General features: G+C 52.4%; 1 protein-coding gene, 1 long non-coding RNA gene and 1 pseudogene across 2 annotated transcripts in view; 1 reads left to right on the top strand and 2 right to left on the bottom strand.

Annotated features, from left to right (window-relative positions):
• Positions 1-1,448: 1,448 nt before the first annotated feature.
• NANOS1 (nanos C2HC-type zinc finger 1) lies at positions 1,449-4,014 on the bottom strand. Its single transcript, XM_016142523.2, has one exon. The coding sequence runs from the start codon at positions 3,881-3,883 to the stop codon at positions 3,014-3,016; it is 870 nt and encodes a 289-aa protein (XP_015998009.2). The 5' UTR covers positions 3,884-4,014; the 3' UTR covers positions 1,449-3,013.
• Positions 4,015-7,875: 3,861 nt separating this feature from the next.
• LOC118603914 lies at positions 7,876-11,477 on the bottom strand (annotated as a pseudogene).
• Positions 11,478-13,672: 2,195 nt separating this feature from the next.
• Positions 13,673-20,232, top strand: part of LOC107509753 — a 54,735-nt gene continuing 48,175 nt past the window's right edge. The window contains exon 1 of the long non-coding RNA XR_004951487.1: positions 13,673-14,993. This is a non-coding gene — a long non-coding RNA (uncharacterized LOC107509753). The remainder of the gene's footprint in view (positions 14,994-20,232) is intronic.

Here is a 20,232-nt window from a genome sequence, read left to right as displayed (position 1 = left end):
ACTGATCCCTGGCTTGTCTGCAGGCCCACTTTTGTTGTCAGGACCCTTTCCCAGACATACTGTTCTCCCAAGTCCTCTGTCCTGGTGGTCAGAATCCAGAGCACAGGACGAGAGAGGTAGTTGCCGCCACTTTGTGATCCTGCTCTTAGGTTTCTACTCAGGGCTTATACCATCTGTGTGCTCCTACATTCACAGGTGTCAAAAGAAAGCTAACCAACCTACTCACTAATGTGTAGAAGGCTTTCATGTTTCCAGTGGCTTGTGCATTTTTACACGGGAATACTATTGCTGTTAAATGTGGGTAGATAAGACTGTGAAGACAATGGCCAGAAAAGACTGCAATCCCATTAGTTGCCAACTACCAGGAGGAAGTTGGCATCTTATGTGTGGGATGTTTTTGTCAAGAGCAACGTGTATTTTTTTTTTTTAACCAAAGATTTATAATTTCCCAAGGCTAACTGACATATGGGACACTGTAAGGACTGTTTCTCATGGCTAAGAAGAGACTAGAAAATTAGGACTAATACCAAACCTTTCCCTTAAAGTACACATATATTTGAATAATTTTAAAACATGATTCTGGCTTATGTAAAAATAACTATGCCAAAAGTTATAATCAAAATTAGTAATTCAGATTCCATAAAGGACTTCACAAGAAAATTAAAATTCAAAAACATTAAAAGCTACTGGAAGTGTCTGCTGAAGACAGGTAGGTTGGGGCAGTCTGTGCCTCTAGTCGATGAAGCTCTTCTGAAGATTCCAGACATCGTTTATTTTAGCCAAATACGCAGCGTGTTAAGGGAAATTTCACTCATTTTTTAAACTTTGAATTGGAAGGTTGCTTGTAGAGTCTGGTTAGTATACTTTTCATGAGATCTCTAGAAAATTAAACATAGTAATATTCTCTTCATGCTTTAACTCCCAGTATTTTAATGTTAGCTGGAAAACAGGTAAATTCAAGGGGAGTGATATGGGGTGTTTTAAATGAATTAATATAACGGTTGCTTGACTTCAAGACTTCATGTTCAAGATGGCCTCAGGCGCATCCCACCAAGGGATTCTCATATTGGAGACATATTAAAGCCACATGCCTGAGACCTGGAAACAACTGTCTATAATTTGGCTCTTTTAAAAATACAAAGTAGTTGCCTGCCTAGTCCTCTGAAGCACTGATCTGTTTATAGTGCCTTGAAAAGGTGGAAAAGCGGGGAGAGAACATGAATTCATGTTGTCCTGAAAACTACCCAAAAAAGCACAGCTAATTAAAGCTGGTATGTTTTGTAGCAAGAAATAATTTCATGGCATATTTAAGCTACTTGAGTTCAGGCCCAGTAAAATCTGAAGTTCCAGGGCCTAGAGTTAGGCTAACAGGAGTTGAATTGTTTTTTCCTGGCTAAGAACCCCTCCCTTTGTTTTGATGCATCTTCCTTGAACAAAAAGGCTCAGGCTAACCAGAGTTATTTATTCCGGCCCCTCTCACCACAGGAGTGTTCAAACCAATTTGCTGTAGAGGAAGTTAGCTGTTTAATATGAAAAGTTTAACCTCTAATAAACAATCCTACTGGAATCTTTACATAGACAAACTTCTTGCTGGTATTTTCAGATAGTGATGCACTTTGTTTCCAGTAAGTTCTTAGTTTACATTTCCCCCTCCTGTCTTGGTAGCTATAAGCCATGGTGTGACACTGGTGGATTTAAAAATGAGGGTGGGAGGTAGAGTAGGGGTTAAGAACCTTTGCCTAAGGATCAGGTTAACTCATTTATGGATAACTGGTAGAGTTCCAGAAATGGACTGGGGCCTTCCAGTGAGAAGAGGATATGAAAGGTGGCATTCCTTATCTCCAACCCCCGGTTCCACAAACAGCGCTTATTCTGTTTCGATGGCTGTCTACGCCTAAAGCCAGAACCCAGTTGGAACCTTCTTGAACACAGGTTATTACATTAACTTGGAGCACGGAGGATCCCATCTTCCATTTGGTTTGAGAGGCAACAGCTGGCATGAGCTTTCCACAATTTAGGATTCCTGAAACTGAGTAATTCAGGGTCAAGACTGCTCCCTCTTAATATCACAAGTGTAACATCACAAGTGTTTTTAAAGAACTGGAAATGGGGCGTGGGGGTGGGTGGGTGTATAGACAAAAGGCCAAGTAGCGAAGTTATAGGCAAGATTAATGAATTCATATACTGTTACTGTATAAATACACAAAATTATAAACAGCACCGTTTCCAAGTGTATACACAATGATTACAACTTGGCACAATTTTTAAAGGTGGGAAATGCTAGTTTCTAGTTTAGTAATAAAAGTTCCGGTACATAAAAGGATGAGGAGCCATATTCTACCTGCTACAGATTGTGCATTTTTACACCTCCAGCTAGGACAGAAACAAGCCACAAGGAGGGAATACCCACCCAAATTAATACTGGAGAGTTTACTAAACCTTCACTTCTCAAAACAGCGATGCTACCAGGGACTTGCTTCACCTGGAATTAGAATAACTGACCAAGGACAACTAAGAAATATTGTTTCAAACAATAAAATATTTTGCTGACATTCCATAAAATCTCTAGGTAAGTTCAATTAAGAGGCTTTTAAAAAAATATTCTAGACCTAGTAAAGTGCCTCCTTTCATAAAATTAAACATCCAAGATTAGATTGAGACAATTTCATACCGATGTGCATCTAAAATAGGTCGACGTATACAGTAAATCAACAGCGCCTCTAAGTTGCCATATTTCAGTTACTGGACAACACACAGCCTTCACCGTCTGGATGTGCACAAACTAGAAAGTAGAGATAAACAAATCAAGATTTTAGCGTCTGGTATCAACCGCTCTTCGACCAGAAAGTACTGCGCACGGCCGCTCGCTTTGAAAAAACCAGGACGACGTCCCAAGTTCAACCAACTGCTGAGCTGCACGTCTCCTCAACAGCGAGGCAGAGATGGTGAGCGGACCAAAGATGCGAGCGGGCGGTCGGCGACCCCGGAGGCGTCAGGTGGCAGCAGGCCGGGCTCAGCGCAGCTTCTTTCCCGGCAGGCAGTCTCTGGCGCTGCGCGGGGGCGGCCGGGCGGCGGGCAGCGGCGGCACTTTGGAGAGCGGGCAGTACTTGATGGTGTGCGCGTTGTCTCCGCTGGCGCCGCACAGGGGACACGTGTAGCGGCGCAGCACAGGGCACAGCACTCGCCCGTCGGGTCCCTTCAAGATGTGGGTGGTGTAGAGCGCCACCGCCTCCTTGTTGTTCCGGCAGAACACGCACACCTGCAGCTCGGGCTTGAGCAGCCGGGTGGCGGCCGCCCCGGAGGCGGCGTGCAGCCGGGGCTCGGCCGCCCACGCCGCGGCCTTCTCCTCGCGCGGCACCACTTCGGCGGTGGCGACAGCAGCGGGCGCGCAGCCCAGCAGCACGGCGGCGGCGCGACCGGCGAACGGGCTCAGCTCGGCGAAGCGCTCCTCCAGCAGCCCGGCTTCGGCGGGGCCCGCGCACAGCTCCAGCGCGCGCAGCTCCAGCGCGCCCCCCAGGTAGGGGGCGCGGGACCCCGGCTCGTCGCTGTCGTCGTCTTCGTCCTCGTCGTAGTCTGGTGGCCCCAGCGCCGGCCCGAGCGCCCCGGGCCCGGTCCCCGCGTGGGGGGAGCAGCAAGACGAAGAGGAGGAGGAGGGCGGGGAGCCGCCGTCGCCGCCTTCGCCGCGGGCGCAGCCGAAGCGCTGCTCGCCGTCCACCGCCTTGGTGATGAGCGTGGCGAGCCCCAGGTAGTCGTTCCACGAGCTGAAGGGCTGCGGGTGCGCCGGGCTCTGGGCGCTCACGTAGCGGGCGCTGGGCACGAGCGCCATGGGCGGGGGGGCGCGGCTGCGGCGGGGAGAGTGGGGCGCCCAGGGAAAAGCCTCCATGGGCGGGCTGCGGGCCGCGCGCGCCGCCTCCCCGCCGCCGGCGCGGGCCGGACGGAAGGGACGCACCGAGCCTGCCCGCCGGCCTGCCGCGGGGTGGGGCCGCCTCGCCGCCTTTTATCGGGCCCCGCTTCTCCCCGCCCCCCGGCCTTGTCGCAGCAGCCCTGCCCCCTGCGCTCCCCCGCCCCGGCCACCTCGCCCGCGCCCGGGACGGAGGCGGAGCGGAAGCGAGCGCGCCCGGGGCAGACAGGCGCGCGGTGCGCGCTCTCCGCTCGGGCCCGCGCGGCCCCCGCGCCTCGCGCGCTGCGCCAGCCTTGCCAGCTGCGGGGCGGCTTTCATTCTGGGAGGGGGCGGGCGAGGTGCCGCCAAGGGCCCCGGCGCTAATTGGCTGCGGACCGCAGCCCTCCTGCGCCACGGGCGCCGCTCCGGATGCTGATTGGTGAAGCAGGGGTAAGGGGCGTGCCCTGTCGGCGCGGCCGGGAGGGGAGGGGAAAGTAGGGGAGTGGAGAGCCGGGGAGGGGCGGCCGCTGGGCCCCGCCTTCGCCTGAGCTCTGTGCCCTGGGTTTGAACAGGTGACCAGGCCTGGGGCTCCCTTGGCCTGGTGGTGAGACTCACCAAGGACAGGGGTAGGCGTGGCGATTGAAAATGAGCCAAGGTTCACGCACCCACCTCCCAGTCTTTAATGCCCCAGGCCAGAACCCCCTTCTTGCCTCCCGCCTTCTCACCAGCATCAGCGAGAAAAGCTGTGAGAAGGCAGGACTGGGCGTGAGCTGAGGATGATGTTTTAAAGTCAGAGCCGCCCGGCAGTCAAGTAACTTCCGTTTGCACAGTGCTTTGGAGAGATTTCAACTGGATGCCATCCTTGCACAAACCTCTGAGGTTCACGGAGGTTATGGTTCTTGCTGTAGTTAGTGGAGGGACGCAGCACTTCGACACAGCACACCGCGGGCTCCCAACAGGTGTTCAGAGACTGGGTGGCCATTAACTGATGACTTAGGTGGGTATGGGGACTGGGTCAGAAACCCTTCCGGCCCTAGGACTGGAGTGTGTGTATGTGTCTGCGTGCGAAGCTCCCCTCCCTCTACTGTCAGAATCTGGAGCGCATGTACTGTCGGAAAGACAGTGTATCCAGCGACACAGTTTAATACTTTGAAATGAATACAATCGTTTTTGTAAAAGCGGTTGGAAAAAACCCCAAGATTTTTGATTAGGAGGGTGCGATGTGAGTTGGTCATGTCCTTCCCGGAGGAAGCGGCAGCAGAACCTAGTGCTGGCGCCAGGTGACAGAGTGAATGAGTGAATCGGAGTGTCGGCAGTGGAGGGGATCTCGAGGATCAGTCGATCCAGTCTCGCTTTATGTGATGAAGAAAATGAGACTCAGAGGAGGACTTCTTTAAGGTCACATGGTGAATATCTACCAGCCATGCTAGGACCTGGGCCCCATCACGTCTGGCTTGGTAGCCTTCCTGCTATACCGTGGGCCCCAAAGGTATTTCAGAGTAAGAGTCTCTGTTTGCACCCACAGAAATCAAGTGTAGAACTCAGGGGGCACTGGAAGAAGAGAAGTGAGATGCCTTTGGCTGAGGCCCCCGCCCTCAGGGGCAGGGAAGGACTGAGGCCGTAACGCGATGCCGATTCTGGGCACCTGTCAATGCGAGTGGTTGAAGATATGTTTTTCTAGTCTCTTCCTCACCTCCTACTCCCTAATGGTTGATTTAAGTCCTGAAACCAGGCAGCAATATTCTATACTTGCCAATCCAGTTCCTTTTTCAAATTTATGTTGGCGCTCAAGTGAAAAAGTCATTCCTTTATTTCCTCCCCTTCTCCCACCAAAAATAAATAAAAGAGCTCGAATGGCGTGGGGCTCCTGCAGAAGCGTGGCAGGTTTGCTGACACAACTCCGAGCTCTTACCACGAGAACGAGGCCCCCAGAGTGGTATGAAGGTTATTATTCTATAAATGGAAAATTCCACTCTGTTCGCGCAGCCCTGCAGCCTGCATACTTTCAAGGTATGCAGACGTTTCAGGCTCTGAGGAGTGGGAGCCACTGTTCTGAGAAACGCTTCTGCAAGGAAAGTTTAACATCGCCAGCTGCCGTGTCTGATTCCCTGGTCCGGCCAGAGAGAGGATGGCAAAAAAGTGAGGCCTCTCTCCTGTCCTACGTGACTGTTAGTGTGTGGTTTTACAAGGGGAATAGAAACTTTTAAGTGAACGTGAGAAAGAACAAATTCGGAGCTGCGGGCTGGGTGGGTGGGTGCCGAGGATTGCTAGGAGATGTCCTGGGAAGAGGTGGGAGGGAGCGCATGGGTCTGGGGGTGGGGGGTCTGGCTGTGTGCTGTTTCTCCAGGCTGTTCACCTTGTCTGCTCTTGGCCTTGTCCCCTGTCGAATGCCAATAGGTGTTTGACCCCGAAAGAATATCAGGAAGTTGGAGCAAAAAGTGCAAGACTCCTGTTTGGGGGCACGTTCTGGCCTCAGTGGACTGGGTGAGCACAGCCAGGCTGCAGTGGGTACCTGGTTCAGATCTGAGTTAATGAGACGAAGCATAGGCCTCACGCTGGCCGAGAGCTCCCCAGCTCTCTTTGAGATGGTGGAACCGACTTCGGAGATGTTCATAGTGTCTCTGATGAACTCTATGTGCCTTTCGGGCCCTTTCCGGAAGTCTGGAACAAAACAGACAGAAATAGCCAGAGTGTGAAGGTGTCTTCAAGGGACACCCTGGGATTGATGGAGGCAGGGAGACGGATCAGGACGGGCCTCATCTCAGAGGTGAGAGGGTGCTGCTCAGTTTCTTCTGGAATGCCCCAGACTCTGGCAGGCAGGCGCGAGTGGAGGGGAGGGCTGCTGGGCATTTGTCCCCACCTCTCCGCGTGGCCCCCAGCCTGGGCCATTTCCTTTGCTGGCAGCAGAACTGAACTAGGAGAGGCAATACACAGACCTCAGGCGTCTTGAGGCTCTTCAGAAACATGAGGTCAGCCCTGGGGAATGAGGCAGCTTGGCAGGTGTCCAGGCAGCTACAGAGATGCTATTTGTCAGGCTCCGGGTTCCCGCTGACTGGCCTGCCAAGCTCTTTCGAGGGGCAGGAAGCGCTCTGGCTCCCCAGCCATGGGGCCTGGAGGCTGGCGAGAAGTGTCTGGGCACACTGGGGACTCTGTTCGGTAACACTGTTGACCTTGTCCACGTCATGCCTCTGGCTAAGCTCAGAGTCCTGGGGACGGTCCTCCTGCCCTTTGGGGGCTTAGAGTTGGCCCGAGTTGCTCGAGAAGGCACGTGGTGACGCGGTGGGAGCTTGCTGGTCTGGTGGCCCGGTTTTCTTCCTCGCCCTCCCGCAGAGTCACTTGTGGCCTTGGATGAGGGGACTGAACCCCTCTGGGCCCCAGCTCCTTCCTGTGATTAGTGAAAGGAGTCCTTTCCTTCGCCTATTTCTCCCGGGCAAGATAGCGTTAGGAGAGGGCTGGCGACCCTGTTCTGGTCCCCGAAATATAAGGGGAGGTCTGTTAGGAGGACTTTGAGAAGGTGTTTGCTTCCTTGTTGAAAAAAAAATAATAAACTGAGCCTCTTCTGGCCACCAGCAGGTTATGGGCAAGTCTTAGGGACAAAAAGCGGGCACACTGGTGACAGCTGACTGGAAAAGTTATTTCTGAATAACTTTTGTTGTTGATGACTTGGTGACTTGTTATACACGACAATTAGGCGTCTTGGTTTTTTCAGCCACTGTGAGTTGGGTATTCTTTTACTTGCAGCTGAATGCATTCTCATGGAAACATGTAGTAATATGAAAAAAAAAAGGCACTTGGTAGTTCTCTTAAAAAGGCAGAACACGATATTCTGGCCAGACGGAGGTGACAGCCGGGTCAGAATTGTGTGCGTGGTGGGCAAGGGCAGGAAGGCGATCGGAGACCCGAGAACAGGGGCTGTGCTGGGTCTCTTCCCTCTCCCCTCACCCGCCTGCCTGGGGTGCCGAAGCCTCCCAGCTGAGAGGGGTGACTCCACACCGTCAGGCCAGGTGTTTTCCAGCCGCCGACACAGCCCAGCGTGAGGCAGGTGCTGTGATGGCCGTCGTGTGACAGGGGAGGGGCAGGCGGCACAGCTCATGAGCTGCAGTGCCCACCGAGAAACCTGTGTCCCTCTCACTGCGAAGCTGGGCCTCCTCGAGGTACTTGGTCTTCCTCTGGCTGTGGGGCTTCGGGGGACACTTGGGCGAGGCTGGCAGGAGCCCAAGGGGCAGGGGCAGGAGGAGAGAGTACAGAGAGTGGCCCGTGGCAAAACCGGGGCGCGTTCCCCCCCAAACAAAACCAATTCCGTGTCCAGCGCTCTATCCACCCAGTAGTGAGGACTCCGGTACAGTGAGTAATCCTTTCTGTAACACACCTGCGCTTCCCCCAGAAGTCTGGATTGTCCCCATTTTGTTTGAAGCTGCATGTGCCTGGAAGCTTACAGCTCGAAAGGCAGATGTCCTGGGCTGGCGGTGCTGATGGCAATAGCAGTGACGATAGCTCTCAGATTCAGAGCCCTTACGAGACACTCAGCATGAACCCATTTCTTAAATCCTCCCGTTTCACAAAAAGGAAGTGAGGTTTCGGGAGGCAAAGTGTACCCAGCGCCTCCCAGGTAGTTGGTGGGTGGGATTTCCCAAGGCCTGTGCTGTGAGCCACCACCATACTTTCTCGACCATCTCCTGGCCCAAGGCCATTTGTTCCTTTAGAATTCGCTGTGTCCTGCCTCCCCGCCTCCTCAGGTGCTTTGGTAAATCGGCCTTCCCTTGCTCATCTGCAACCCCTGCTGTCTGCAAGGGAAGAGGAGTAAAAGCTGGGGCCCTTAGTGGAGGAGTTATACATAAAATGATAAACCGAAGCTGGGGTGGGGGTTGGGGGGAGAGGTCAGCGAAGGGGACGAGACCAGATTGCCAGGCAGGCCTGGCGTGTCCAGTTCTGCGGGCGGCACACTGCACAGAGGCTTCCCATCTGAAGGGGAGTCTTTTCCTCCATAGAGGTGGTAATACATATTCGGGTGAATCTGTGACAGTTTTCTGGCTGATCTGGAGGAAAGTGTCTTTTCCTAATGGAATTAGTGTGACAATTTTATGACGTATGGGAAAAGATGTCCCATGGATTAAGTGCCTTTTCCCAGTGTGCCTGAAGCGTCGGCTCTGGCCAGAGGTGTGACAGCAGACCTCTAGTGTGCCATTAGCTGGGTCCCCATGGGCTTTTCTAAAGCTTCAGGCGAATATGTCTCCCTAAATTGAGTGGAGCAGGCAGGTGCTAGGTGCTGTTCTGCCCGACTAGTTACAGGTGTAGCAGCTGCCCTGTGGGAGTGAACATTTTTAAGATTGCTTAAGTCATCTTAGGTATCTTCTGGGCTTATCTTATACTTACATTTTTCCAGGTGTTTCGAGTTCCCTAGGGATTTCTTGTACCCTTCGTGGTACCTGTGCACGATGGTGAGTTGGCAGTAATGTCCATCCTGGGGATTCTGTGGCTCAGTGGCCAGAAGGAAGGCAGGGTGGCGGCCTAGGCTGACATAAATTGAGCAGTCTTGAGCAAGTCATTTCCCTTCTCTGGACCTCCGTGTTCACTCAAGTAAAATAATCGGATGGCCTAAGTGTTCTCTTGGCTCTGTCCAGTTCTTAAGTTTATTTGTTCACCCTCAAAGGTTGGGACTACGTGGTGATTGAGACTGACATTCTCCTGAGCTCCGGGAGCCCAGACTCTACGTGGGCAGTCAGACAAGCCGACAGGTGATTGTGCTCCGGTGGGGACTTGTCAGTTTTCTGTGGCTGCTGTAACAAATTACCACCGATAGAGTGGCTTAAAATGATACACGCTTATTATTATTTTTTTACTGTTCTGGGGGTCTGAAATGGGTCTCACGGGGCTAAAATCGGGTGTCTGCAGGACTGTCTTCCTTTCTGGAGGCCCTAGGGGAGAATCTGTTTTCTTGCCTTGTCCAGTTTCTAGAAGCCACCTGCATTCCTTTGGCTCATGGTCCCCCTCCTTTGAAGCCGGGTAAGTCCTCCTTAACTTCTTTGGGGCATCTCTTTGTTCTTCTTTCTGCCTCCCTCTTCCACTTTTAAGGACCCTTGTGGTTATATTCTGCCCATAATCCAGGATAATCTCTGTGTTTTAAGATCAGCTGATCAGCAACTTTAATTCATCTCCAACTTTAGTTTCCCTTTGCCACGTAACGTGACATATTCACAGGTCTGCGTGGCCACTGTTCTGCCAACAGCACACGAGCTGTGTGACCTTTGGCAGGTGAGTCTCTTGAACTTGAGTTTCTTCACCTTTGACAGAGTTTCCTAACCTCGGCACTATTGATATGTACTGACATAAAGAAAGAGAATTCTTTGTTCTAGGGACCGTCCCGTGCGTTGCAGGATGTTCAGCAGCATCCCGGGCCTCTATCCATTAGGTGACAGTAGCAATCACCCCCTTTCCCACAACGCGATAACCAAAATGTCTTCAGACTTTGTCACATGTTTCTTGTGGGGAAAGTTTGGCTCTGAAAACTGATCTATAAAATGGGTATAGTTCTTACCTCATAGTGTAGTTAGTTATGAGGATCAGGTAAAATCGTGTGTGTAAAAGGTTTAGTATAGTGGCTGGTGTACAGCAAGGTCCCCCTGAGTGGTATCTATCTGTATTTTAATATCCTGAATGCACATTACTGTAATGGCAATTAAAACAAAAGTTATTAGAAGAAAACTCTTAGCAGTTGAGCAATGGGCTTAGAAATGAAATACCCACAAAGCCCTAGGTACCATTTCAATGAAAATATTACAAATAAATTTTAAATATGCAAAAGTGGATTGTTCAAATAGTTAATTCCTATGATGAAAAATTCTAACAATAGAGACAAGGCGAATATTTTCCTTCATCTTCCCAACCCCCATCCTCTTTCGTTTCTTTTCCAGAGGTGACCCCTGAATATAAGTGCCCTGAGGACGGGGACTTCATTTGTATTTTTCATCATTTACCTCCAAAGGTTGGAATGATGCCAGGCACAGTGTAGATATTCAGTTTATGTTTATTGAATGAATGAATGAGTTTAGGGTGTATAATTCCAGTTCTTGTAAAACCTTTGCTATATAAATATTTTTTCCTTTAAATTCTAGTATTTATTTCCTATAGCCTAATTATAAAGTTCAGAGCAGATTTTCATCATTAAATAGTGAGACATATCAAGTTTCAGATATGTATCAATCAGTGTAAAGCCCAACGTGATACACCAACATGATTCTGTGCATTTAGAGGGGAAATACTTCCTGGCTAAGTGGAAAACTGTGCGGGCGGCTTCTGGAAGCCCTTCATTCTAAGCAGCTTTGTAGTGAAAAACATGTCATCGAGAAGTCAGGACCTTCTTTCTTCAGTTTGCTGTGATCAACATTCACTGAGTAGAACTTGTATCGATCATTGGGATCTGGTTTGTTCCAGGGTTCTGGGTTGTTTGTTTCTGTCCCAAGAGACATCTGGATTGAATAATGCCAGGCACATTATTCATACATACAACGCTGCCCCTGAACCTCCATGTCCAATAAATACAAAGAGTGGGGATCAAGCTTGGATGCCTCTTGGCCTGACCCAGGCTCTGGCAGAGCATGCTTGTGGCAGAGGTCTCGCGTCCGGAAGCAGAAAAACGCGAAACTGCAAGGCCCGGAACCAGATCGTCTGTGCATCGATGATGAACGGACTTCCAGGGTCTACTGTCTAAATCGTAGTGGTCGTTACTATTATACCCCAGTTTCACAGCTTAGTAGCCATATGGTTAAGTTACCTAAATACCTCACCGAACCTTATAATTTTATCTGAAAAATGGGGTTAATGATATGACTGCGTGGGCTTTCGCAAGACGTGCCAGTTCTTTGGGCACGCCATTTATATGGGCACGCGCACATTCTTTCTAATTCGGTACATCTGAGATGCTGTGTACTATTCTGCAATTTTCTTTTTTCATCTAATACATCTTAGGAGCTTTCCAGGTCAGTATATATAAAGCCATCTCCTTCTTTTCAGCTGCTATAAAGATGAACCATGGTTTATTTCAGGGATGGTGTCAAACCCTCTGCTCTCCTCCGGTGTCTGGCAGGTGCTCAGCAAACAAATATCTTTTGCTGAATCACTGGGCAAAGTGGTCCCCAAGCTGGAGGAGCCTGTTGATATTTTAGTTTCCATCAACTGTGCAAATCTCTGAGTCTTTTTGGTTTGAATGCGTCAGAGTCTGGTTTGGAAATCTCCCCGAGATTATTTTCAGCCTTTTTGGCCAGGGGATCAGCCACTCTTTGGAAATGCACACTTGGGGCCAGAGGCTTGTTTACACGTGCTGCCTTTCGCTGACAGTCACAGCTCTTGAAGATGTGCCTGGGCCTAGGGCAGCCCTGGCTCAGAAGCCCCTGCGGAACCTTGAGTTCCTGATTCTTCAGGCAGCACTGGGGGGTCTCCTGGGGTCAGCTCCAGCCAACAGGTACGGGGCCTGAGGGGATTCCTGGGTCCTTCTGGTCCTGCTTGGAACTGTCTCTCTGATGGTGGTTAGATGCTGACAGGACATTTAACACTCTGGCCTCAGCCTCTGCCCCAGCCCTCCCTCGGCTCCAAACAAGCTGTGAGTGTTCCCACCACCGTGCCTTTGCACAAGCGGTTTCCTCTCTAGGAATACCCTTCCTCCTTTTCGCCATCCAAGACTCAGCTCAAATGTCCCCTCTTTGGTAAGCTTCCCCCTTTCCGACCCAGAAAGATCTGGTCACTACCTTCTCTGAGTGCCCAGGGAATTTATACCTGCTACATCCTGGTCACAAAGTAGGGCTGACCACTGCTACCTGACTGTTCGCCTCGCCAGACGGAGACTTCTGGCGGCAAAGACCCTTGGTGCCTTCCTGGTTCCTGGCGCATGACCACTGGGGGTGGGAAGCTCAGTGACTACAGAATCAAGACACTGAGGAATGAGCAGGGAGGAGAAGGAGCTGAGAAATCACGTGATGAGGAAATGCAGGCTGTCTTAAAGAGGCCACTCCTTAACCATCTTCAGAGTGGTCTTTACAGGCCGGAACAAGAAACCCAGAGCGTCAGAGACTTTAATTCAACTCAGCTGAAATCTGTTTTCTAGAAAAATACTAAAAGGATGGCAATCATTTCAGTGATGTTTTATATTATTTATAATATTATATGTTATGATATTTTTACATGCTTCTAAACAACAAAGCATCTCGAAGCACTCTCCATGTTGGAAGTCACGGCAGAGGAGCATAGTAATGGTTTCTGGGGGTCTGACCCCTAAAACCTCAGCTATCGGGATGAGGCTGAGAAATGGGACGTGAGTGAAAGGCCTTGGGTAACGGTCTCAGAGAGTTCTACCGAAGCATTTTTTACTGTGCGGAAGAGTCCGTTCCTCTCCTCTGTAGAGACCTACGAACCCTTGCTTTACATGCATTTGTAACAGGCTTCCTTGTGGAATTTCGAGCCGTGAGGTGGTGGTGTAGGAGGTGGTGATGAGTGAGAAAGCCCTGCCGAAAGCGGTGAGAAGCAGCAACTCAGCACCTGACCCTGACGAGGAGACCGGCAAACCGTAAAAAAGCTGACGTGGGTATTCTTGGAACGGGGCCACCTTAGGTTGGGCTATTTACCATTTGGACACATGGCCCAACTTGCACCTGGTCACCTCTCTAGCTTTACTGTATGAGGGCAGAAGGATTTATATAACATTGCTAACAGCGGTCATCTCCAGATGCTGGATTTATGGGTGACTCTTTACATGGTTATATACTCACTTTTTAAAACTACAAAAAATTGAGGCCCAGGATGTTAGATTCCAAGCTCTATGCTTCTGGCTCATCCATGCTGCTTCCTCTGCTATTAAAGCCTAACAGCGACTGTCCTCTCTTGTCCCCAGAGACTGCAGCCAGCTCACCACAGGGACCAGGACCGTCTGCCAGAAAGCTCTTGGTAGCCACACCTGCCCGCTCTGCCTCTCCCCTCCCGCTGGGTTCTCTGAGGTGCACACTGAGCATGCCTCCAGCTGGGATTTTGTGGTGCCAGACTCCATTTTCATAACAGCCCAAGCGGAAGTCTGGGTCCTGTATGTTTTTTCAGCTCTCACCACTGGACGCCTCGCCCCCACCCCCAGGTTCAAACACTGGATGGTCCTGGAGAGGCGAGCGTTGGAGGAGGGCGAGGCAGGTGAGTGCATGTCTGTGGGGCCTCCCCTGCTTTCCTCTCTGGCTTAGCCCGGCTGCTGTGGCTGGGCACAACACACTGGGCGGCTTCTAAACGACAGAAGTTTATTTCTCGAGGTTCTGGAGGCTTGAAGTCCAAGGTCAAAGCACCGGCCGATTCATGTTGTGTTGGGGACCGCTTCCTGGTTTGTAGACTTCTGCCTCCTTTCTGCGTCTTCACATGGCCTCTTTTATAAGGGCACTGATCCCATTCATGGGGACTCTACGCTCAGGACCTAATCACCTCCCCAAAGTCCTACCTCCAAAAACTGTCACATTGGGGGTTAGGTTTCAACATGTGACTTTTGGGGGAACACAAATAGTGTATAGAGGTCTCCTCGGCCATTCTCTGGGGTCACTCCTGTCCCCCACCTTTTCCCTCTGCTCTCCTCGCTCTCCTTAGTCCTTCCCAGCCGTCACTGCCCGTCGGGTACACCTCCTCAGAGACGCCTTCTGCAGTGGACCGGGCACGTGCGTTTGATCCGCCCAGAGTGCTTTCCCTCACTTCAAGTTCTTCTGGAGAACTTCCTCGTGCCACGTGATCCTGGCAGGGCTGTCAGTCACAGCTCTGCCCCTGCCACAGGGGTGGGCATATGACACAGGTGGACCAATCAGAGGATCCAACTCCCATGGCCACAGAGGTTAGTTCAGGGATGGTTATGTAAACAGGACCAGTCAGACTTCTCTGAAATTGATGTGAGAATGTTGCAAAAGAGAACTGCCCTTTTCACCGTCACCGCTCACCTGGGATGCTGCGAGTTTGCAGCTGCCGGTGGCCACCTTGCCTGCCTCGGAAGAGCAGCTCCGTGCAGAAGAAAACCAGATGCAGTCAGAGCCTAAATGACACACCACTGCGCAGCCTCTGCATCCAGCTGCGCCCGAAGCAGGTACCCGCTGGACTTCCCAGTTAGGTGAGCCAGCAGATCTCCCTTTTGTTTGAGCTGATTTGGTCTGGGGTTCTGTCCCTTGCACCTGAAGGAGACCTGACCAGTACGGCTTTCCCCGACCCCCATCCCCAAACGTTCCCCACCAAGTACGTTTTGGGAGTTTGTCACTCATTTTTACTTCTGTGCTACGTCGTCGCCCCTTGCTACTGTGCCCCTCAGCAGGACCTCCCTGCTCCTCTTTCGACCCCAAGCTCGGAGACCACAGGTCATTCAGATAAGTGAAGGGCGATGGGGAGCCCAGGGGAGGGGTGGGCGCGTATGGCTGCCTCAAGACCCTTTCTGCAGCCACCACCACTTCTACTTAGGGACAAGCTGGGTCTGAACTTACCTCGCAAGATTTTTTTTTTTCTTTTTTTAAAGAAAATAAACAGAGCTAGCCCCACCGGCCAACATTCCTGCTTCAGGAATGAGGCTGGGCTTGGGCCGCGCGTCCATGATCTGGTTCTGACCTGCCGCGGGCTGAGAGCGCAGAACTGTTTCCGGAGGAACGAGAAAGCCCAAAGCCACAGCTCGGGCATCTGCCAGGGACTGAGCTGACATGAGAGTGGGTCTCGGCTCCTTTAGAGGGCAACCAGGAGCTGGCTGGGAGGTCAGAGGCAGGTCCCCATGGCCGGGGACAGTGGTCCGTTGGAATGAACGGAAACCTGACTTCCTGCCAGGAGTCTTGACCATATACAGCTTCAGCTCCTGGTGAAAAGTTCAGATTAATTTACTGAGACGCAACCCTGGGAAACAGGCACTGTTTTCAGTGTGGCTTCGAGAATAAAAGTTATGGATTTAAAAAAAAAAAAAAATGGAATCAGATGATCAACATGCTTCCAGGTCTGCAACTGGTAGAAAGCTTGGCAGACAGCTGAAGAAATGTTTTCCTACAATAAATTAGAAAGCGTTTTATTTTTCCTTCGGCTAATCTTTCACAGTAAATTCGATTGTGGTGCGGTGGGGCAGGATTCTTTTAAATAATTCTTCTCAGAAACATCACATCTGCTGGTCTCAACTTGCCAGAAAAGACTCTTGATAAGTCTGAAGTCGTCGAAGGTAAAATGTTAATTTTATAAGTTCCCCGTATTTTGTTTTGACGTGGAAGTCACCCTCTCGTCCTCACCCTGGCTCTTAAGTAAACACCATGATTGTGACAAGTATTCGCTAAGTCCGTGCACGACCACCTCAGCAGAAGCCTGGACGGTGGAGGAGCAAGTCCACGTTTAGAGCAAGTCCATGTTTAGAGAGTTTATTCCAATGAGAAGCGCTGCTCCTCCCATAATGGAAGTGACCCAATGTAGTTTACTTGCCACTGGATCACTGGCTGGTCGCCTTGGGGAATGGTGACATGCCTGTGGCCAGATCAGCCTTGAGGACAGAAAGCCCACACGGCTGAGCTCATGCATAACCTCCATTCATCAGCATGCCGTGGCCACTTTGGTGTAGGTTTGAGAAGGCGGAGGAGGGGCCCCACAGACCAGGAGACAGAGCCCGTGTCTGATAATCCCTGAAAAGCCTAGTTCCTCTCAATGCACAGGAACCTGGTAACCTGCTGGAAGGCGATGCTGGGGTCGCAGAGTTCCTTCTCACGGGGCAGATTGGGTTCTGACTGTGGCCATACTGAATGTAGTCCATCTCGTGCATCCTCATGGTACGATGCTGAGCATCCTCCCCTGGGCGGCAGGGTCTGTGATCTCCCCCCTTGAATGTGGGCTTAGTTCTAAGACAGTGCGCTGATGGTTGCTGTTATGTGCCAGTGTGGCTGGGCTCAGGGATGCCCGGAGAGCTGGTAACACGTTGTTTCTGGGTGTGTCTGTGAGCGGGTCTCGGGAAGAGATCAGCATTTGAATTGGTGGACTAAAGCAGGTGGCCCTCCTTTGTGGGTGGGCATCGTCCAATCCACTGAGGGCCTGAGCCGGACAGCAAGGCAGAGGAAGGGCTAATTCACTCTCTGCTCGAGCTGACACGTCCATCATTTTCTGCTCCCAGACATCCACGCGCCTGGTTCCTGGGCTTGTGGACTCGTATCAGGTCTTAGACCATCAGCTCCTCTGCCCACCCCCATTTTCAGGCCTTAATGACACCACCGGCTTGCCTGGGTCCCCTGCTTGCAGAAAGCAGATTGTGGGACTTCTTGGCCTCCATAACTGTGTGAGACAATTCCTATAATACATCTTCTCTTACATCTATCTATCTATAGCCCATTGGTTCTGTTTGTTTGGAGAACCCTGACTAATACAATGGTAGTGATGCTGCTTGGCATCTGAGGCCAGGCTATAAAAAGCGATCTAGTTTCCATCTGGTGCACGAGCTCTCTCCCCCTCCCTCCCTCCCCCCCTCCCTCTCTCCCTCCCTCCCTCCCTTCTCTCTCTCTCTCTCTGTCTCTCTCTCTCTCTCCCCCTCCCTCTGTCTCCCTCTCTCCCTCCACCATGTGCCTTGGGAGTTCTGAGCCAACGTGTAATAAGTCTGGTTCCCCTGGAGAGAGGCCACATAGAGATGGAGAGAGGCGATCGAGGGGCCCCAGCTGCTCCAGCACCGGCTGTTTGAGGCCTTTAACCGCAGACACCTGGACGAGCCTTCGGATGGTTCCAGGCACCAGCCTTTGAGTTGCCGAACTGACGCCAAGTGGAACAGAGATGAGCTATGGCCCCTTGAGCTCCGCCCCAAAGGCAGCTTTGTGAGCAGAACGAATGATGTTCTGAGCACTAAGTTCTGGGTGGTGTGGTAGACAGCACTGCGTATGGGCTTTGGGCCTCTGGACTGGCTTGTCCGGGAAGGGTCGAGGGCCTTGGACTCTGCTGCCCTCGCACACGTCGACATCTGCTCGCCTGACCTAGTGCGTTCCTGTTTGTTCAAGTCCAGTCGCTAGCACGTTCCCATCCCTTTCAGTTGTAGGGACACCGCGATCTTCAGCCAGCACCAAAGGGGCCTGTCGCTCCTCGCAGAAACCATGCCGAACTCGTCTCTGGGGACTGACTACCATCGCTTGGCCTCCACTTCCTAGGATTTCCTCTTTCCTATTGAATTCAGGGAATTCAATGTGACGCCACCGTCATTCTTGGTCCAGAGAGAATAACCTCTGGAGAGATCTTTGAGGGAGGCCAGGCAGCCCCTGTCACCGCGGGGTCACGAGTACGAAGGGTCTCGCCCCCGCCCCCCAGGTACGCCATGGTACCTGGTGTCCCTGTCGATGACGACAAGTGATGAACCCTTACATGGTGGGGCAGCGGCTGGGCCGGCTTCCGGTGAGCGTGTCCCCTCCAGGACCCAGTGAGGAAAGGACTCAAAGGAATGTCAGTGATGTCGTCGGCGACCACTACCATGGAAACAGGCAGTGGAGGGAGGCTGGCCTGAACCCCGGGCACGGGCAACGTGCGTGCCCCGCAGGGACAGGCCGCAGGCAGCTGAGGTCGCCCCGTGGGGTCTGCGGGGAGGGGCAGTTCTGCCGGGGCGGCTGGGCTGCAAAGCTGTCCTGGGAGGTGGATGGGGGAGCCCGTCTCCCACCGGCGGGGTCCCTTCTCCACCTCCGCCCCCTTCTCCGCCACCTGTTCCCCCTGGGCGCATGTGGCTGCATTATTTAGATGTCCCTTTTGGGGACGCCAGCTATCATTTGTCAGCCACCTTCATCCTGGCCCTGGTGTCCAGGTCCTCACAGGGCACCGGAGTCTCGGGGCTGCTCAGGGAGCAGGGTGAGACCCCGGGGCTGGTCTGAGCAGGAGAGCTGGTGGGTGGGGTCAGGGCCCATGTGCTGAGAGACCGCAGCAGGACCCCTGGGAAGGTGACAAGGGGCAGGAAGTCCCAAGTGCTCCAATATTGTGATTCTAAGTTGGGGGCAGTATTATCCCACAGGGGACATTTGGCCATGTTGGGGGACATTTTTAATTGTCACGACTATTGGAGATGCTCCTTGTGACTCGTGGGTAGGGGCCAGGAATGCTGCTAAACACCCCTCTGTGAACAGAACTGCTCCCCACAACAAAGAATGATCTGGCCCCAAAAGTCACTGTCAGTGACAAGGTGAGACCCTGGCGCAAGGTGGGCACTGAGGTGAAGAGCCTCGGTGTGAGGGGACCTCAAAGGAGGTAGCGGAGACCTGTGTGATTCGGTGACCAGGCAGAATGAGGACCCCTCAGGAGCTGTCGGCTGGACAGAGGGCAGCTGGCGGCCCACCTCTGCCCACTCCCTCCCAGGCCTCAACACCATGCAGAAGTTAGAAGCCCACCAGGAGAAATGAGGGGGTGGGGACCCCTCAGTCGATTAAGTTTCTAGCATCAGGTAGAAAAGGGGCTCGCAATGGGAATTACGTTTGACAAAAATTAAGTCCAGTTGTGGATCTGAGAAGCAGACCCATTGCTGCCGTCCGCCCCGGCTGACCGCTGCGCGCATCATCCCATTTAGTCTCATCGATGGTTGGATGATCATCCTTTTATTTTAGGGGATTTTAGGAGGCTCAGAGTAGGGAAGCGACACGCCCAAGGTCTCAGCTGGTGATCGTTGGGATTTGAACTCCAGTCGGCCTGAGTTCAGGGCAGTACGCCCCGCGGGTGTTTCTGTTCGTGGATAGATTTGTGAGGGGCCCCAATCTCTGAGCCTGAGTTCATCCAGGACAATCCTGGGGGCCAGGTGGCCCGGCCTACAGCGGTGCCTCACTGACCCGAGTCTGAAAACCCCCTGGGGTGAGGATGCCGGAATCCCTGCTGTTTCCTCAGCTCACCCTGTGCGGAGGCCTCGTGTCTGAGCCTGGCCCTTGTCTCCTCCAAGGCTGCGGACTGCTGCCCATTGTCTGGAGTCTGTGCCTTCCCTTGCGCTACGCGGGACATCCCCAGGGGGCGGGGCTGTATATTTTGTGGGATGAGGGTAGCAGCTCCAGATCCACACTCTGGCCTGGCCTTCCCCCCACCCCACTCAGGAACTCACTGGGGACCTTGGTATAGTCCTGCAAAGAGGCAGGAGCTTCGGCTGCAGGGGAGACAAGAGGCTCCTAAAGTCCCTGAGGAGGCTTTCTTGGTCACATGTCCCCAAAGTTACACAGTGATGTTGGCTGAGCCTCTGTCCTCCCTCACTCTGGTCAGCCAGGTGTCACCTCTTCAGTCAGTACCTGGGGCCCCCAGCCAGGTGTGCTGTATGCTCTGTTGATGTCTTTTCTAGAGTACGTCATTGCTGTAGGAGAGGGAGAAAAGCTTACTCTCAGGTTCTGCATCAGAGGCCCAAAATTAACTAA

Source organism: Rousettus aegyptiacus, unplaced genomic scaffold, assembly GCF_014176215.1.
Source record: "Rousettus aegyptiacus isolate mRouAeg1 unplaced genomic scaffold, mRouAeg1.p scaffold_m13_p_6, whole genome shotgun sequence".
Taxonomy (NCBI): domain Eukaryota; kingdom Metazoa; phylum Chordata; class Mammalia; order Chiroptera; family Pteropodidae; genus Rousettus; species Rousettus aegyptiacus.
This window is presented reverse-complemented; position numbering and strand designations above follow the sequence as displayed.

Bases quoted from the DNA above. Each gene is read 5' to 3' on its own strand.
- NANOS1 (XM_016142523.2), bottom strand. From the start codon at position 3,883: ATGGAGGCTTTTCCCTGGGCGCCCCACTCTCCCCGCCGCAGCCGCGCC.